Here is a 20,707-nt window from a genome sequence, read left to right as displayed (position 1 = left end):
TAAGGCGCCATGTGATCTCCTTCAGATACTTCATCACCAGTTGCTTAACAGATTTCATGACCACAGACTTCAAGGCTTCAGGCCTGTAGTCATGTAACCAGGTGATGATGCATTTCTTGTGGACCAGGATGATGATGGAGAATTTAAAGCTGGAGAGAAGCTCACACAACTTGGTCGGTCAGCTAAAGCTCTCAGGCATGAGAGGAGGTCACATAATCTGGACGTTTCCTGGTCCATGAGGGGATTTAGAGTAACTAGCTACAGATATTTTCTCAGCTGTTGACAATTAATCTACAGGGGGAAATAGTCAGTGGTAAAACTCAGACTTGTGGATTGAAAACTGATCTTTCAGATCAGGTCAGAAAAAAACCTAGCAGGACTTAAAGGTCAGTCCTTTTATATGGACAAATCATCCTCACTGCTAGAGTCAGGCTGATTTTGACCAGATTCCATTAAAAATATTTAAAGCTAACTTCAGAAGCCTGAAGTGAAAACTGCACATCTTTTTTAGCGCATTTTTTTAAATTTTATTACAGAAGCTGCTTTTAGGCAGTGATCTTGAATACACCCTGTAGAAACATGGAGTAATAATCAGTAGAACAGCTCAACTTTATCTCAGAGTAGAGAAAGCTGGAAGTCTAGACAACAATCATTCAATATTTAATAGGGTAATGAAGCCTGGCATTTGATATTTAAAACAGTCTATTTTGAACTTTGACAAAAAAAACAATTTTGTTTCTTGTTTTGACAGGAAACTAAAAATATAAGAAAAAGTCCCGGCAGTATCAGAAAGAAAAGCGGTAACTTCTCAGGATACGAAGTCAATTGAAATCTGTAAAATATTTGAGAAGCAGTTTCACTTTCGTTTACAACCCCAGTCACCTAGATCTTAGTGACGTCACAGTCAGAATACATTTTCATTGGCTTGTTTTCATATTAACAGCCATTTTACTTCTTGGGTGAGCTGCTGACATTAACGAGTCGGAAGACGAGTCAGGTTTTATGGCTGTGATGAAATAGGCTTCAAGATGTTAAAATGTATATTTTTGCTTCTCATTAGAATATACAGTGCTGCTGCGGGTAAGTTAATATTTTTTATCCTTAACTGTTTTCTTCACATGTAACAAATGATTTTAGTCTACAGGAAATGTACCCTTGGTTAGGTGGCATAATAAAGCAAACAAAGTTTTCAAATCAATCCTTAACATTTAAAGTGTTGATTCTTAAATAAATAGAATTTAGCAAATCGCGTAACGTTCAGCATTTTAGTACAAAGTTAATCTAAACTATTTGTCTTCCTCTTTCTTACTGTAAACACGGAAATTGAAAAGGGAGAAACATTTGAGCACGGAGTAAAAGCACTGCTTCTAAAAAATAAATCAAATAAAACTTTATTAACCGTAGATTATTTTATAATTTTATTTCACTAAACAGTCTTGCTTACGATGGGCATACGGTGCAGATAACAATGTACCTGGTCCGGATCGGGTGGAGTGCGAAATAAGTAAAGTTAGAAAGATATTCACAGATTCGGCTTTTCCGGATCAATAACTCATCTGCGGATGATTTATTCTACAAAACAGACACCTCTCTGTAACCACAGCAAGGCAGACAGTGAGCTACAACCGTAGTTTCCTCAAAACGAGTCTCCTACCGCGCTGGGAGAATTACATTGGACCCAATGCAGAGCTCGCGGCTCCGCAGATACTTAGGGACCGTCTGCAAGTTGCTACACCAGAAACATAATCAGAGAGAAATATTCAACAGCGTTGAATGTTGTCATTGGATTGTTATCAAATTTATTACATTTGTATCTGATCTCATGTATATCATACCACATTTATTGGATTTGAAAATAATGCATTTTTTGAGGAATTTTCCAAAGCCTAAATGGCAAATGGCACCTATTTTATTATTAGAATAAGTATAAAGTGAGAAATAACTACACTATTGATCATTGTAGTGCCACCAAACTTGTAGAATACATAGATCACTTCATCTAAATCATACTACAACTCTGACTTTGGGAAAATCTATCCATCTATCTATCTATCTATCTATCTATCTATCTATCTATCTATCTATCTATCTATCTATCTATCTATCTATCTATCTATCTATCTATCAAGATAGATAGATATAATATAATAGCCAATAGGTACACCATAGATCATTGTAGTGCCACCAAACTTGTAGAACACATAAATAACCTCATCTAGTTCATACTACAACTCTTACTTTGGGAAAATGTGCTAAACTAATTTTTTTTTTTTTTTTTTACATTTTTTCATTGTTATTACAAGCATATACTAGCCAATAGGTACACTATAGACAGGGGTGCACATAACTGGTACGCAGGTACGCATGCGCGTCACAAATCAGGAACGCGTAACGTCAATTATATTACTACGCGCATTTGCGTACTGCTTGACCGTCAGCTTATCAACACCTGTTTTGAATTACTGTCGAAGATGTCCAAAAAACAACAAACATTAAGCACCTTCTTTGGCGTTCAGCCACCAACAAAGAAACGCCAAACTGGACCCGAGCCGAAGAAAAGACTTTTTTCAGAAAAGTGGCTCCAGGACGTGCCGTGGCTTGAAGCCGACGAGGAGCGCACTGAAATGTGGTGCAAGATTTGCCGCTCGCATCCAAATCTAGCAGACAAAACAGGTGCGTTCTATAAAGGCTCAAAGAATTTCAACCATCCTTTATTTGACAAACATGAAAAGAGCAAGGAGCACATGAATGTGGTGCAAGCCATTGCTAATAAACAAGCTAGCCGACAAGAACTGTCCAGTCGCACCACTTGCCAGATGGCGAGATAAACTGAATGATGAACAGCGGCAAGCTCTCCATAATATGTTTCTCCTCGCCTTCCATAAAGCTAAACATGCACGTCCTATGTCTTCCTTTGCTGAGGACATTCCCTTACTGAAGCGGCTGGGAGTAAATGTCGGAGGTGCATATCATTCACGCGAAGGCGGCACACGGATCATGCAGAGCATCGCTCACACCATCACAGGGGAGTTAAGAGTTAAGCTGCAGTCTGCTGAATTTTGGGGCCTGATTTTTGATGGATCTGAGGACATCACAAAAACTGAGCAGGAAATCGTTTATATTGTGTCTGTGTCCAGCGACGGAGAGTTTACCTCCGACTTTCTCGGACTTATCGAACTGGGTGCTGACCGGACCGCGCAGGCTATAACAGACGGACTTGTGAGACTTTTCCAGGACACCGGCTTGGATAACTGGACAACAAAGTTGGTCGCGGTGTGCACAGACGGGGCTGCTGTCAACGTCGGTATGTACAATGGCGTTGTGCCAAAACTCAGGGAACTTGCTGCAGTCGGAGACTCCCTTGTGCACATTTTGTGCACCGCGCACACACTGGAGAATTGCGCAAAATCGGCCGATCGCACCGTTCCTTACTGTGAGGCATTTAATCGCACTGTGGTCAAGCTGCTGCAGTTTTACTTACAAAGAGGGGGTGCAAAAAAAAAATGCTGCACTGAAGAAGCTGTGTGAAGAAAATGGGATCTCCTTTGTGAAACTGGGTAAGTTTCATAATATCAGATGGTCTGCATGGAGGCATGAAACACTGTTAAAAATATCAAGACAAATCTGCACAGAGCGTTTTCAGTGCTTTCTGTTGAACATGCTTGACATTGGAAACATTTTGAAAACCACATCCATTAACTTTCAGAAGGAAAAGCTGACCATTGGAGAATGTAAAGATGAACTCATGGTAGCCATTGGACAGTTCACACTACTGCTTGATGGTGAAGGCCACTACAGGGCACACACTGCTTCTAATGTGGATGCTGACAGAGACAAGACACACATACTTAGGGGGTTAATTGAAGAGTTTGAAATCAGATATGACTCCCTCAAGTCATGTGATAATTTTTTAGTATTTGATCCTTCAACATGGCCGGAGGAAATGAAAGACCTCCACAGTTTTGGAAACACAACAGTTGTCAGCATTCTCAAGAAATATGAGGCTGCCTTGCAGCTTGATAAAGACACCACTGTGACAGAATGGATGCGCTTAAAGCAGGCAGGAAAACGCCTGGGGGCCTCATCTGTGTATGACTTGGTCCAAATTGTAAAAACAAGTAACCCAGTTACTTACTCCAACATCAACAAGGTGGTTAAGCTATCCCTTACACTGCCTTTAAGCAGTGCAGCTTGTGAGAGGGGATTCTCGCATCTCAGCATAATAAAAAACAAGTACAGATCTCGTCTGTCACATGCTCGTCTCTCAGCCCTGATGCACATTCATCTGTCAAGGCAGACCACAGAGACATTTAACCCAAAGCCAGCTGTAGACCTGTGGATGGAGACAGCTAATCGGAGGCTAAACCAAGGACAGGGAAGTGCATCTGCAGCATCATTTACCACGCAGGAGTCTGAAGCAGAGGACAGTCGGAGCAACACTGAGGAGGACAGTGAGGAAGACTGAGCTTAATAAGACCACGCTACAAATGGGGTGAGTAACAAACACCATCTTCTGGTACTCACCTGAGTAACTCATCCAAAATGTTATGTGCACCCCTGACTATAGATCATTGTAGTGCCACCAAATTTACGGCACACATATAAATTGAACATGTTGAATAAACATAACATTGGCTTTATTGATGCAGAAAGGCTTATACCGATAACAACTATATTACAACCAAAGACTATTTAACCTCTCATTTACCGTTTGCATTATGATCAAACAATGTAACATTAGCATACAGTTTGTTCCTGCAAACTTACACAAAATAAAATCTCACTGAATAATAAAAATCACAATATTTAAGATTCCCATACAGCTCCACAAACATAGCTATAAACCTGAATATCGCTTTATGTCTTGTTTCCGGCATGATATTGAGGGAGACTTCCGTGGGAATTGCCTGCTGTTTTTTTTAACCTACCTATTGTCTTAAAAGCTTGTAACCTAAGGAAAGGAAAATGCAAAGCTGAGGCCCTACAAGAATGCTGTATATCAAAGACTATAAAGTACCTAAATATTTTACTAAATATATAGAACTAAAAAGATTATTCAAATTTGACCTAATACAAGTGAAACGAAAACGAGCTTGTTGAAGTCTAAATCTAAAATGTCTAACTTGGCTAACAGTTACATATGTAGCTAAAGAGAGGATAAATTAATGTAGCATTGAATCAGGTCACAAGCTTCAGCTCACAATCAAAACTGAATTTAATCTGGCATATAAACATTTATCATTCATTAGAACTATCAAAATGACAAGGAAAAGAAAAATGGTTTGACTTACCGTGGAAATTCTGTTGATATTTCAACTTCCTCATGATCTCTTTTTCCGCTAAACTGTAAAAGATTATTGCTCTACTGACCTTAATTGATGGCTGATCATGATTGGCTGGGACTTCATTACACTAAGCATCTAATTGGTCTAATTGTGTCTGGTGGTGTGGTTGCACGGTAGTGGCCATGAGGTAAAAACTCAATACCAGCACATTTAATGAAATAAATGAAATAACTAACCAAAGCTCAAACATCTTTGAAATAAAGTAAAAATCAATGACAACACATGAAAATGTCATGTTTTTAGACTCCATGTTGACTTTTAGTTAATGTTATACCTGTAAAGAAAAAAAAATGGTGAAAATGGTTTCCAGGGCAAGAGTGTTGGCTTAGAGATTCCTGCAGTTCAAACTGAGTACTGCTAATAAAAACGATGGAGAAAGATTTGTATTATATTTTATGTGAAATTATTCCTCACAATTCCGAGTCAAAATTCACGAGCCAAGTGTTGCTTTGTAAATAAATCTGATAAGGTGTAGATGTGATTTTTTTCACCCTACAACTTATAAAAGTTACTTTGTGGATGATGATAATACTTTATGCCCTTAATGTTACATGGAGAGTATTAGAAATATCTGTGGCCCATCTTCCCAAAGTAAGAGTTGTAGTATGAACTAGATGAGGTTATTTATGTATAGGCTGAGTTTGGTGGCACTACAATGATCTATACTGTACTTATTGGTGATATTATGATTACAATAACAAAGAAAGAATATTCAAAAATAGAGTTTGGTCTATCTTTCCAAAGTAAGAATTGTAGTATAAACTAGATGAGGTTATCTATGTGTCCTACGAGTTTGGTGGCACTACAATGAGCTATACTGTACTTATTGGTGATAATATGCTTATAATAATAATGAAAGAATCTAAAAAAAATAGTTTAGCACATTTTCCCAAAGTAAGAGTTGTAGTATGATCTAGATGAAGTGATCTATGTATTCTACAAGGTTGGTGGCACTGTTCTATACTGTACCTATTGGCTATTATATGCTTGTAATAACAATGAAAAAATGTCAAAAAATAAAGTTAAGCACATTTCCCTAAATTAAGACTTGTAGTATTTACTAGATGAGGTTATCTATGTGTAGGGTGAGTTTGGTGTCACTACGATGATCTATGTGCCTATTGGCTGTTATTTGCTTGTAATAACAATACAAAAATTATCCAAAAATACAATTTAGCACATTTTCCTAAAGTCAGAGTTGTAGTATGAGCTAGATAAAGTGATCTATGTATTCTACAAGTTTGGTGGCACTACAATGATCTATAGTGTAGTTATTTGTCACTTTATACTTATTTTAATAATAAAATAGAGGTGCCATTTGCCATTTAGGCTTTGGAAAATTCCTCAAAAAATGCATTATTTTCAAATACAATAAATGTGGTATGGTATACATGAGATCAGATACACATGAAATAAATTTGATAACAATCCACCTCTCCTTGGTGACGCTTTTGAATATTTCTCTCTGATAATTTTTCTGGGGTAGCAACTGACCAGCGAGCTCTGCATTGGGTCCAATGTAATTCTCCCTGCGCGGTGGGAGACTCGTTTTGAGGAAACCACGGTTATAGCTCACTGTCTGCCTTGCTGTGGTTGCACAGACGTGTCTGTTTTGTAGAATAAATCATCCGCCGATGAGTTATTGATCCGAAAAAGCCGAATCTGTGAATATCTTTCTAACTTTACTAAAGTGACACAGAGCCCATGTGAAGCAATTCCTCCTCAGAGGTCTGTGGTAACTGGTTACATTTCCTCAGTTAACTTTATTTGAGTAACTTTTTGAACAAAATGTACTTTTAGGAGTAGTTTTACTGCATTGTACTTCTTGCTTTTACATGAGTAAATATTATGAAGTATTGCTACACTAAAGTAAACTGTCTGGCTGCTGTATCCTAACTTACTGGTACATTAACACCTACATGGTGTGAAAGGCTGACTGGAGTGTAAAGACCTCTGGGGCCGCTGGACTTGATAAAACTTTATTTAAAGGCATACTATGCAACATTTTTCAGTTAATTAATATGTTCCATACCGTTTTGGATGATTAAATGAGTCATTTCAGGTTGAACTAAGGCTTTCTCGGCCGCCCTGGTGGTCTGTGGGGGAAATACCGTACTTGCAATTGCAGGAGCCCTCGGCCCGCACACACAGGCTCAGTAGTCTCGTGTGCATCGCGAGAGTCAGTCTTGCTTTACGGCGAGAACTGCTACACGCCCGCAGTGAAAGGTGTGCTCGTTGGTAGCGCAGTGGCGATATTTGTGCAGTTATCATGGCGGAACCAGCAAGAAAACAGCGAAAGCCCATGTTGGAGCAGGCAAGAAAGAGGAAAAGGGCTCTGGACAGAGAGAGGAGTCGTACACGGGTGAACATAGAAGGCTGCAAGGCTGACGCGGACCTCGCGTTTCTGCTGATGCGATTGTAAGTAACATTGTAGGGTTTCCCTCACGCTACCGCCTCGCCGACATTCCAAAAAAATAATAATAAAAAGATAAAACTAACTCGATATGCGCGCCGCTCCGCTCCGCCGGTCAGCGGTGCAAAGTTTGTCTCCCCCCCCCGCTCCGCTCAGCAGTGCAAAGTTTAACGTCAAATAAACATGCAAGCATATCGAGTTTTATTATTATTATTATTATTATTTTTATTATAATAATAATATATATATATATTATTTTTTTTTTGTATGTTGGCGAGACGCTACCGCGGCGGCGGCGGCTGCGGCTTGGCGAGGCGGTGGCGGTAGCGTCTCGCCAACATAAAAAAAAATTAAAAAAAATAATAATAATAATAAAACTGGCGAGGCGGCGGCGGTCGCGGCTTGGCGCGGCGGCGACCGCCTCGCCAAGATAGCGCTGCGGGAAGCTTGATGTTCATACCTTCACTGTGTTAGTCATTGTTTGTACTGCCGTTTTTTCCACTTTTCGTTGCGTTCGCCTGTCTGCTAAGCTCAAAACAACCGCGCCTGGCTTGACGGAGGAACCAGAACAGCTGAGCATCTTTACGACAGTGCACTTTTACTTTCGCCCTCTTGGGGGAGCCTCGCTGGAAAATCAACCCCGGTTGCATAGTATACCTTTAAGTACAGGCCATTTAGCAGTTTTATGTTGAACAACATTGTGTAGAAAAGTGTTTTTTGTGCCTGAATTTTGTACTTTGAAATTGTTGTTGTAATTTTTTTGTTTTAAATAAAGTGACAAATAATACATTTATAAATTTTTAGCAAATTCTGGTATTTTAGTCATCATTGAAATATCAGAATTTGTACATAATTTAATATTGTTGCGGGACCTATTACATCATTTGAAAAATGATATCAGTTGTTACAGTGACTTGGGGTCCGTTCTTCGTACGTCGCTAACTCAGTTAGCTGGATTTCATTGTTGACGATTTGGCATGATCTTGGATCGTTTGGTTCTTCGAAACTCATCCCGGACTTGCTGTCATAGCAACATGTGCGCAAAGTTGAGCCTGCTCCCGAGCAGGCTTATTTCATGTAAACAGGATTAGATCGTAGCGGAGGAGATAGGGAAGTCTGTGTCTAGCCAGCGCACTTGGACCACCTAGTGGCAGAGGAAGGGACAGAATTGTGGAACACCATTTTTTTTATGTTCAATAAAAGACGAAACAAATAATGCTTTGTTCCTGTCGTTTTATTTAAACAATTATTTATAAAGAAAAGTCAGCAAGTCATCTTTTGCCTGCAGTAAGTAAGTCAGCAATACTACTATGTGTAAAATGGTGTATCAGAGTTTACTCTGAAGGTCCTTTTGAAGCAACTCGATCTCTAGTGCAGTTTTTCTCTTTTTCACGTTGTGGAGTTCAATTTCTCCTCTTAATTTGTATTTTTTTTTTTAGGTCAGGTTCAAACACCTAAAACATTCATTAACAACACAAGAAGGAGAGACAACAATGAGATTGATTTTCAAATAAGCTTGCAAGGAGATCGAACGGAGATGCTTTGTACAGATGTCCAAATCCGATCTGAAGCAAATCCGTCGCCCCCTCTCTATTTATTAGGAAAGGGAATCCCTGGTTCCATTGTCAAGCTAAGGGGTAGGGATAAGCAAAATAACTGTGACCTTCCAGATAAAACCAAGCAGTTCACACAGTGCAGCACTCCAGATGGCTGAATAGAGTTCATAAAAACACTGATCATAGTCACAACATATTTCTCTGCTTTCTGCAGGCCTTCTGCAACTATAAGAGAGAGATCTAAACCTTAAAACTTCTTAGTAGTAAAGAGTAAATATATATGATAAATACAATGAAAATACTAAATAACATAAAATATGTGGACATAGTAATAATAATTCTATCATTCCCCCCTGTTATCATTTAATATACTCTTTTTTCTCATCTCACTTCAATCGTTCATGATGTTTTCTTTCTTTTTAAAAAGTAGCAGCTTATTAACACAGTCCTTTGGTTCAACCGTGATCTTGCGTACAGCTGAATAATATTTTCCACAACATTGAAGGTTCCCGTGTTGGAACCGGGCAGTGCTGTAACTTTAGTACAGATCAACATGAATGCTTCATAGAGTTGTATCACACAAGAAGAAAGGTTTAGCTTTTATTTACAATTTAGGGTTCATCTAATTAAGTAAGGCCTGTTTTAGGTCCCTATGCGCACATTATTTGAATTTTACACTAGACTAGATAAGAAAAAACTGTTCAGTAACCAAGGTCGAATCCGTCTACTCTTCCCCCACCCTGTAAAACCCCTTACTTGGTTCTCCATTTACCATTCCCATGGACAATCATCCATCACTTTACCTTACAAATCCAGGAGTACCACTGAGGGGCATCAGAGGGCAGGCTGGGTCTTTGTCATCAGAAAAATTCATCCTATCTAAAAGATGATAAAAACTGATTTGACCCCAGGTGAAATCCTGCTCTCGGCCAATCTGAGCGAGAAGTCCCTGTATTGAAACTAGGAGTTACCATTACCAGCTAAGATTAAAGGATCTTTAGAGCCAATCAGACCCTGGTTCTTCCTATATCAAAGAAAAAAATTGCATAAACCGTAGGTCTTTGTGTGTCTGAAGCAAACAGTTTCCATTCTTTACCATAAAATCATATTGAACATAATGCAACATCACAGTGTAGATGTCTTAAAACACGCAAAAATCAAACAAGTAAGTCAGTAGAACAGAGCAGTTAAACAAACAGTAACACAATATGAGAAGAGTCCAAAACGTCAAGAACGCAAAGTTAAGAAAGCCTTCAGGCCATTCAGGCACAAGGCAGAAAATAATTTAATCACGCTTAGGGTCTCTTCAGGCAACTCCTCCCGTTGAAGAATAAGAAATCAGAGTTCTCTGGCTTCTTCATCCCCAGTCCTCTTCTTGGTTTCTCCTCTCAGGCTGGACGATTGAGCTGGATGGTAATAAGTGTTCAGTTCTGGATGGGCACTGAGCATTTTATTTTGCATTTCTCTCTAATAAAACACTTTGTGAAGATGGTCTGCAGACACGAGTCCTTGTTTCCACTGGAGAACAGAAACAAGGTGTAATTAGTGTTCTTATCAAAACCCCTTTCATGTGTCATTTATTAAAACATCCTCCAAGCACTTTCACATTCAAGATATTTCTGTCCACAATTATTTAGCTCTCAGAATTCTGCAATTTAATTATTAATTAAAATAGTAATCTTTAAGTTCAAATGTATCTGCAGTAAATTCATAGTAATTCTTAACAGAATGCTTTCAATGTGTGTCTTAACTGTTGTTGTCTGACAGTTGAAGTTCTCTGCAACATAATTTCATCAACATATTCGTTTCATGTCATTTCCCGTTTTATTTTAAAAAACCCAACTGAGAAAAAGAAAGCCTTTCCATGTGAAAGCCTTTTCCCTCTCTCTCTCTCTCTTTTTTTTCTTTTCTTTTTTTTTTTTTTTTTAAGTGAGGTGCTGTTCTGCACAGAAAAGACAAAATATTTATACCATGCTGTTACTGTTCAAGGATGCCAAGGTTCTACAACACAAAACAAAGCAGAGAGCAGGAGAGAACAGAAGTTTTTTGAAAATGTTCTAACATTGTTGAACAACCAAAGCTACTTAAGCAAATCAGAATTAGTTCCCAAATTAATCCTAAAATACAGTAAACCTTACATTGTGTACATTGTGATTATTTATTTATTTATTTATCTTAAACTGAGGATTAAGGACTTTGATTAAGAAGTTGTTGGATGAACGCGTCTCTGCGTTCCTATTTGTCTAGGCCTCTGCAATCTGATCTATGATCTATGTATTCTTAGTGCCTGGTCAGGAAAGGTTAAGGTTCTCTGAAGCTTTCTGTTTTCAGCAACCCTGAAAACCCAGAACCCTTTACAGTCAGTGTTAGGTGTCAGATGACATGTGGGACCACCTTGTCGTCCCTCTGGTTCCACCAGCTGTGTCAAGTCCACAGCAGCTCGTCCTGGGTGCCATGCCCCAGGGGTCTCCACACCGCCCTGTGTGGAACGTCTCTCATTGTAAGGATCTCACCTTACGTCCCGTTCAAAACAGGAGTTCCAATGTGGGGTGTCTTTGCTGCTTTAATGTTCCTCAGAGAAAACCTTCATTCATTGATATCACCTTCAAGCTGTTACCCTTTTATCATCACAGCCCCCCAACCATCCTGACCAGATCCAAAATGTCCCCATAATTTAATCTAATTAAATTAATCTTACTTCTTTTCTGTATGTAAGAGGATAACCATTAAATTATCCTGATCTAAAAGCCCTCAGGTTAACAACTAGCTAACCTCTGTTTTATGTGTTCTTCCCCTTAGGATGTTTTAACAACCAGTTAAAAGAACTATTGAGTTATTTGTTCTAGTCAAGAGATATTAAATCTCCATAAATATTGTAACCATTGTACACTGATGCTTTAATCCTAAATCTACCCATGTTAGTTAGTAAGATGTGTCATTATGCTAATTCTATTGCAACCTTATCCATTTTAGCCAGTAAGCTTTTGTTACTGTTTTATTGATGCCTGCCGGATTGGCAGAAATCAGCTTACTCTAAGATGTTCATTGAATTAAATTTTAATTTAAAAGTTCAGGTTACTCTGCTTATATAGTGAAAACTAATTAAATCCTTTATTTATTCAACTGTTGATATAATATCCACTTAATTTATTAGGCTGCTCTATGATTCCATCAAGTTGCTTCTTTAAAAGTTTTCACCTTTACATAATGTTAATATGTTTCGTAATGTGTGTTTTGTTTTAATTGTGTACAAGAAAATCTGAAGTGAAATGCATGAAGTCGTGTCTGCAGAACTCATCTGTGTTTGTTGTCAAAGGTTGTCCGATGCTTCAGTCATAGTCCTTGCCATCGTCCATTTTCAGTCCAATGTCTGACTTAAGCACAACATTCTCCTTCCCTTCAAGAGTCCATCCTCCAGTCCTCACGCCTGCAAACAGAATGAATTCTGCCAGCATTTTTTGCCAAAGAAACGCTCCATAGGTTGAAAGAAATTACAGCAAAGCAGTCACAAACATTTTAACCGCTGTGTTCCCTCTAACATGACAAACATAAAAGAAATAAAATAATTAAAAAAATAAATCAAACTTTGCCTCTGACAAAATAAAACTCAAAACTGGATCAGGCTGAAGTCAATGACATCACCTTTTCTCTTTTGTCCCATGGACCAGCTCTCATGTCACTGCAGCACCGTTTTGGTATTCACTCGCATCTGAGAATGTCTAAAAAGAGACTAAATCTCTCTGTTAGCACATTCCTATCATATTGACCAGGTTTCTTTGCAAAGAAAAAGAAGCAGAAAGACAAAACTGTTAATAGCATAAAGCAACAAACATTTTTAAGACACCACCTTTCTTTTGAAACGCTGTTCAAAACATCTCTAAAAGGAAAAAAATCAAAACAAAATAAATAACTAAAAAACAAAATTGTCTCCCAAGGAGCACAATTATGTATTTTCCAATATGACATAGCAGGGCCGGATTATCCATAAGGGCCAGTGGGCCAGTGCCCAGGGGCACCAACCATGGGGGGGGGGGGGGGGGGGGGGGGCACCACATGACACATGCTTTAAAAATATATTTTTCATAAATTGTTATATTATTTACTTGAAATTGTTGAAAGACCATGCATTATTCATTTTGTGAACACTGATGTCACAATAATAAAAAAATTATAAATAAATCAAGATTAGGCTACATGATCTATCACTCCCCCTCCCCAATCTGTCATAGTTGAGCTGGTCCACAAGTACGTTCAAATGTATCGTCTTTTCTAACGCTACATAAAATTAATCCAAAATGAACAGACATCAAAAGCTGTACTTTTCGATTTCAACATTTTAAAATGAGATATTTGAATATTGCTCACTGCTCATATGCCTACATGTAGTTGTGTAAGTTAGTAAATAGTAAATTACATTACAGAAATCCCCTTGATTATGTCTGATGGGTGGGGGGGCTTTGAGGTATAGTGCCCAGGGGCACCACATTGTCTTAATACGGGCCTGGACATAGGTTTTTGACTTATTACAAACTTTTGATATCCTTCTGGTCCATTGACCATGTGTATTTGCTGTTAGTAATATCTTTATTTATACATAACTTCCCAAATCTCAATTGGTCAAGCGTTAAACCTTAAAGCAATGATTTTGTCTTTTAGGTTTTTTGAGCTTCTAGTGTTTCTCTATAAATGATAAGAGTTTTCCCAGTAAGCACATTGAGAAGGCTACCCAAAACAACCCAAGATTAGAATTAGAATTTAACCCTTCAGAAGCTGGCTTTATTTTATTTTTCCCTCTGACATAGTTTTCGTGCTCCCAGGCCAGAACACACAGACCCAGCCTTGCCATAACATTCAGATGTTTACATCATGGTCAGATTTGTTTATCATATCTATTGTCCTTCTCAGGTTATACTGTCCCTCTGAGGTTCACCTCAGTTCAGCATAACTAATAACATCAGATGATTTTGTAACTGATGACGCGTGTAACGTTGCCTTCTGATAATTTGACACTTTTCAAAATTTCTCATTAGTTGCATTCAAATCCCAAGTAAAAAGAAATAAAATAAATTAATAGAGAAACCTTAGAAAAGCAACCATATGTAGTTCCATACAGGTTTGATCAAAGCCAAAGCACAGTTTTTTTTTTTTTTTTTTTTTTTTACATCTATTTAAATCAAAGATCATGTATTTCTAAACTTCTTTCAAATGGACTGGTTTGTGATGAATCACTATTGTTATAAGCAATAAAATCTCAGTGAGTTTGTATTTAGGGCTCAAACAAATGATGGGGTCACTGGTTAATTCTGTAGTGGAGTAAACCCAACAAGCTTTTATGTACAGCTCATTGCCTGTTACAATTTTCTAACAAAGCTGAAATATTTTCTTTTAAGCCATGTTAATCCCTCCGTGTATCAGTTGAATTCGGCCCGGATATTTAATGTGAAAAAAAAACTTTGTTATTGAAGTCTCTTTTCCCTTCTTTAGTTTTATTTAACATAGTTCATGCTTAAAAAATGTCATTTGGATTAGGGAGCTGCAGTTCTCCCAAAACAAATGAACATCTTTGAAACCATGATTTATAATCTAAACTGAATTAGTTCACCCAGACGAACGTTTAGTTAAATAGATACATCCATACAGTTACATAGAAACGATGACATTCAGAAAAAACAAACAGACGAAGGCCTGTGTTTTCATTATCTTAGACAGACAGATCTATGTTTTTCATATTTTTCAAAACATCTATGGCAACGCTGAAAGATGTTTTCAACGTGTTAAGTTCCCGCTTAGTTTAAAAAGTGGAAAGCGTGCACTGGCTAAGACCCCCCCTGTGTTTCGTCCAAACACGGTTTTACGCTTCAGTCCCGCAAGGGTGCAACTCTTTGTCTTGCAGACACCTGGACGCTTATCCATTTTTGAAAGTTATACGTCGCTATTAGCAGTTTAGAACACTTTTATCCACAACGGAAGTATCTAGTCAGTCCCCCCATGTAAACTTTTCCCCGGTGCAACGTCCTTTTAGTTCCGTTTCCGTTTCTCTTTTTTTATTCAATTTTCGCTTTTCTTTTTTCAACCAGATATAAGTCTGGTGTATTATCTCTAAACTAAGGCTGTCAAACTATTAATTTTGTTATTTCAATTAATCTTGTATTTTATCTTTTAATTACTCAAAGTATTAAAGCTCATTTGGGATTCTTAATATGCAATTTTGCAATGAATGACACTAGTTAAAATTATGCTTGTACAAAAAAAATATATATTTTTCTTTTTTCTTTTTCAGTTGTCTCAAAGAAATGTTTAATCCCCTGCCAAATATCAACTATAATAACTTTTTACCACTATTCTGGCCAAATTCTCCCTTCACAAAGATCAACTCCACTGTAAATCTCTCCACTCAGACGCTATTCTGAGCCACACATATGCACACACATATATCCAGATTTACACACACAGACCCACTCGCGCACACACACACACTCTCAAGCGCTGTTGGTTCAAACATTCTCTCCTTTCATGCAATGATCCCATTAAACGACACATTACGTTGGACAAGATATAACAAAAACAAAACATATCAGACAGACAGCTTGCGCGAAAAGAGTCTACTGCGACACTTTGTTTTTCTTTTCTTTTTTCTACGGGACCTTTATATACCTCCTTGTTTAACCGGTGTTTTTTCAAAGACTCCCAAATTGTTTCTGTGGGATTCCCTTTTAAATCTCTTCATTTATTAATAATACCTTCCTGGAATTTTAGCTATTTTTGTTTGTGGAATCACCCCTTAAACCTGCATTGTATTCTTTTACCCATGAAGCTAAAGGTTTTATTTTATCAGGGTCCTGCTGTTCAATGAATTTCCAGTCTTTACTCTGGAGCTGTTTCAACGTTTTACTTTGTCCCTTTCCCATTTTTATGAATTTGATCCAGTCCTGTAACACAAAGGGTGTTCTATAGGCTGGGAGTTTTACACCGTGGGGTAACAATAAAATACCTGTTGTGGTAATTCTCACTTCAACTCTTTCGAGTGGAGAATTCTTGCTAGACCTCCACAAAGGCTTGTTACTTACAATCCCACTGTTTTTAAATGAAAAGAAAATACCTAGTGGTATTTAATTTTCCAGTCATACACACAAACACACAATGCAGACGTTAGTTTTGTAGGACTCTGCCGCCCTGCCTCGAATTACACGGCCTATTCTCAGGATGCCGTTATCCTATTTTGTTTTTTTTTCTACACAGACTTTTTGGGCTCTGTTACCCCTTAGTGTACCTATCAGTGCCAAGGATGATAGGGTTTGTTATCACGGACTTTCTCGGACTCCGTTATCCCTTCTATGCGCAATACCTCTCAGGTACTCTTATACCTTTAAATAAACTCCACTCACCACTGCTGTCAATCCTCCCTCGGACTTCCTGTCAACAGTCAGAAACCCAGAGGCGAGATGGACTAGGCTCTTGGAAAAGGATCTGAATGCAGTGATCACTGACTTTTCACCCAGTTCACCTCACCCAGAGGAAATCCTCCTGTATGTTCGAATCCGGCTCGAAGGACCAATTAAATGTCAGGTTCAAACACCTAAAACATTCATTAACAACACAAGAAGGAGAGACAACAATGAGATTGATTTTCAAATAAGCTTGCAAGGAGATCGAACGGAGATGCTTTGTACAGATGTCCAAATCCGATCTGAAGCAAATCCGTCGCCCCCTCTCTATTTATTAGGAAAGGGAATCCCTGGTTCCATTTTGAATCTAAGGGGTAGGGATAAGCAAAATAACTGTGACCTTCGAGATAAAACCAAGCAGTTCACACAGTGCAGCACTCCAGATGGCTGAATAGAGTTCATAAAAACACTTATCATAGTCACAACATATTTCTCTGCTTTCTGCAGGCCTTCTGCAACTATAAGAGAGAGATCTAAACCTTAAAACTTCTTAGTAGTAAAGAGTAAATATATATGATAAATACAATGAAAATACTAAATAACATAAAATATGTGGACATAGTAATAATAATTCTATCAAAATACTTTTTCTTTTGTTGAAGATGCCGTTAATATAGGGAACAGATGGCACCTTGAGTCATTTTGTGAAAAGAAAAAGAAAAAGCGTTAAACATGTAAAAGTAAAAAGAACCCGATTTTTTTTCAGCCTTCTTATTGGTGGCTGTTAAAAACAGACAAACGCATAATTTAACAGTGGCTTTTAAAAAAGAGAAAGAAGTTGCTTTTTAAAATACAGTATAATAATTAAAGGCTACCATTTTGTAGAATATTCTTGTATTTCACTTTTTTCCCCATGTTCTAGTGGCTCCCATGGAGGCTCTGACATAAAAGAACATTGCACTTATGAAATTATTAAAATGCTAAAATTCATACTGTAGAAAATGATACAAACATCTATCATGGACAGTATTTACGCATTAATTTGTCTGCTACTTTTTGCCAGCCCTCTCTCCTGGCTTTAGCAGACTTTGAGATGTTACCTGTCGTTTTAATTAATGACTCAAATTCGGCATAACCTTCCATTAAAAGCTCGTGTTCTGCTGTGGGCGTTCTTTGGCCATGCTGAACAGCCAATAGCAGCGCTGCTGATCATTGTTTCTACTATCGACACATTTCCCCTTTTAAACAATCGCATGAACGCGCAGTTATCTCAGATAACTCAATCCAGCCATACTAATCATAAACAACAGGTGTGTTCGAAGAACCCAGTTAGCTGGATGAAATCATCTTGGATGTATCATTTGATCTTGGATGTTTTAAGCAACGTACTTAGAACGGACCCTTGTTCTTAATAAAACTAAACAAAACAAATCTTAGCTACGACGAGGCTGCTGACTGGCACTTAGTTGACGCAACGTCCTCCTGAATCCAATAAATAAACTTCAGGTATGATTGTAGAACATTTATTGATCCGGTGCTCTCACAGAAAACACATTGTAACTTACAACCAAAGGATGTTAAATTTTCTGCAACGCAGTGATCAATAACAAAACGACGACAACAACGACGACGATGTCAACAACTGTTTTTCTGCCGCAATAAGCACACCTGCTGTGCGACTACCTGTGACTCCATTTAAACAGATGAAGCACCCACTGTCATTTTTAGGTATTACACCAAACAGGAAAATAAACACAAAAACTCCAAAATATGGCTTTAATAGGGATTTTATATCTAAAAGCAGCAAATTAAAGTATCAGCCACTAAAGGTGTGTTTACTGTCAATGTATGTGTTCGCTGAGGATAAAAAAAGAAAAATTATTTAGATAATCTGGGTTATTTTGCAGTTTTCAAATCCATTCAAATATATCTCAGGAAATTAAGTAACATCCAATATTTTACCACAAAGCTAAACTACTCAGTTTGTCTTTCTGTTATTTCCTCCGAAGTAAACATAAAAAGGCCGACACATTTGAACATGGAAGAATGACACTGTTGTTCCAAATAAATATGTCAAACTATATTTTATCACTGTAGATTATCTTTGTTATGGTTTCACTAAACACTCTTGGGTCATGTCCAATTACAATTATGCTAATGTACCATTTTTATTTTTAAAATTAGCAATGATTATTTGAACTAATGTCTGTACAATTTTTTACCTCATAATCTATTTTGGTTGTCAATAAAAGGATAAAAGCCCAATCTATGCTATCCTGTTTTATCTTCCAGCAGTTTTAATCTTCAGCAGTTGGACCTGATTGTTGCTTCAGTAAGATGCTGAAAGCTGTTGTATAAACCATGATCATGACATTGCTTTTAATAATATCAACTGAAGCCAATATATTTTAACGTAATTTTTATATAACTCATCATTCAAACGAAAATGTATTTTAAAACCAAATTGATTTTGACATTATTGTACTGATTTTTAGTGTTTATTCTTTGCTGAGTGGAAATAATATTGTTAACCTGTCTAATTTATTGCTGTAGTTTTATATATGAAGAACATCTGATTATTTTAAATCATAGTACCCAAAATTATTATATATTAAAAAGGTTCTTGCATAAAGTGTGTCTCTATATACTCTCTTATAAAAAACATTCTTTACAAAAAAATGAAAATATAATAGATCTCTAATTAGAGTCAAAGTGAACTTTTAGAGTCTGACATGTTTATGGAGTTGAGGTCAGTGAGCAATTATATTATTTTATATAACATAATAGAATGTGTTCAGCAACATTTTAAAAAAAAGGAAATCATTAAATAAACACAACTTTAAAAAGAAATTGTTGTTTCTCTAATGCAGGGGTGTCAAACACATTTTGGTTTAGGGGCCGCATTCAGCTTAATCTGATCTCAAGAGGGCCACACGAGTAAACTCATTGCAAGATTAAATAGAACTAATAAAAGTGGACTTGTTGATTTTTATATTAAATTAATTTCACTTTTACACAATATATTATGAATAACCTCAGCGTTTTTAAGAAAAGTATGTGCAATTTCAACAATACTTTTACTCAGTTAAACATTTACTTGAGCATTATGCATAAGAACTGATCACAGTGATTGAACAATGTTGAAAAACATTTATTCACATTTTTTGGAACTTTAAAACACTGTCCTGCATGACAAAATACATCAAACAGATAAAAATTAAGAAATTATTTAAATTTTTCCACACCTGAAGCTTAATCTGCTAATTAAAACACAGCGCCCCTCTTGGACAATATAGGAACTGCAGATTTTCAATTAAACGAAGTACATGTTTTTTTCAATAATTGTTTTATCATTCTCTTCCTTTTCTCTCCTTTTTCTTTCACCTTTTCTTTTTCTCCCACTTTCCCACTGTAGTGTCCATATCATTTGAGATATTCCCCGCATGAATCATAATAAAAACTATTCACATTCATAAATCAAGCGGAGCACTATGGCAAAAGCAGTACTGCTCCATTTGTGAAGTTCAAATCTGATGAGCTCTTTTTGGCATTAAGACAACAATTCTTATTGCCACAATGCCAGACAGGACACTGGGGAAAAAAAAAAAAAAAAAAAATAAATATATATATATTTTTTTTCTTTTTTAATAATGATAATGCATTTAGCCACAGGGCCGGAATAAATTGTTTGCGGGCCGTATGTTTGACACCCCTGCTCTAATGTCTTTTTTTAAAGCCGTTAAGAAACAACTATTTTCTTAAGTTATTAAAATATAACAAATGGGTAAATGTGTTGCTCAGGAAGTGGATATCAAGCCTCATAAAGAAGTAAAATAAAAAGTTGACACTAAATATAAACTGAATGTAAAAATATTAATTTGTATAATATTTTATATCAAATGAGAAATCTTAAAGAACCAACATTTTCTAGAGGATTTTTTTTAATGCAGATTGAAGTTATATATAAAAGATATTGTAACTGTTATTTTTATGTTGTGATTCATTGTG

At 37.1% G+C, this 20,707-nt stretch overlaps 1 protein-coding gene across 1 annotated transcript in view; it reads left to right on the top strand.

Annotated features, from left to right (window-relative positions):
- The first annotated feature begins 978 nt into the window (after positions 1–978).
- The window catches only part of LOC118556159 (major histocompatibility complex class I-related gene protein-like), a 31,766-nt gene continuing 12,037 nt past the window's right edge, over positions 979–20,707 (top strand). The window contains exon 1 of the mRNA XM_036145820.1: positions 979–1,080. Within this exon, the coding sequence (XP_036001713.1) occupies positions 1,029–1,080 (52 nt within the window). The 5' untranslated portion in view covers positions 979–1,028. The remainder of the gene's footprint in view (positions 1,081–20,707) is intronic.

This window comes from Fundulus heteroclitus, chromosome 13 (genome assembly GCF_011125445.2).
Source record: "Fundulus heteroclitus isolate FHET01 chromosome 13, MU-UCD_Fhet_4.1, whole genome shotgun sequence".
Lineage (NCBI taxonomy): Eukaryota > Metazoa > Chordata > Actinopteri > Cyprinodontiformes > Fundulidae > Fundulus > Fundulus heteroclitus.
Note: the sequence above shows the minus strand (reverse complement) of the source record. Positions and strands in the feature narration are given on the sequence as shown.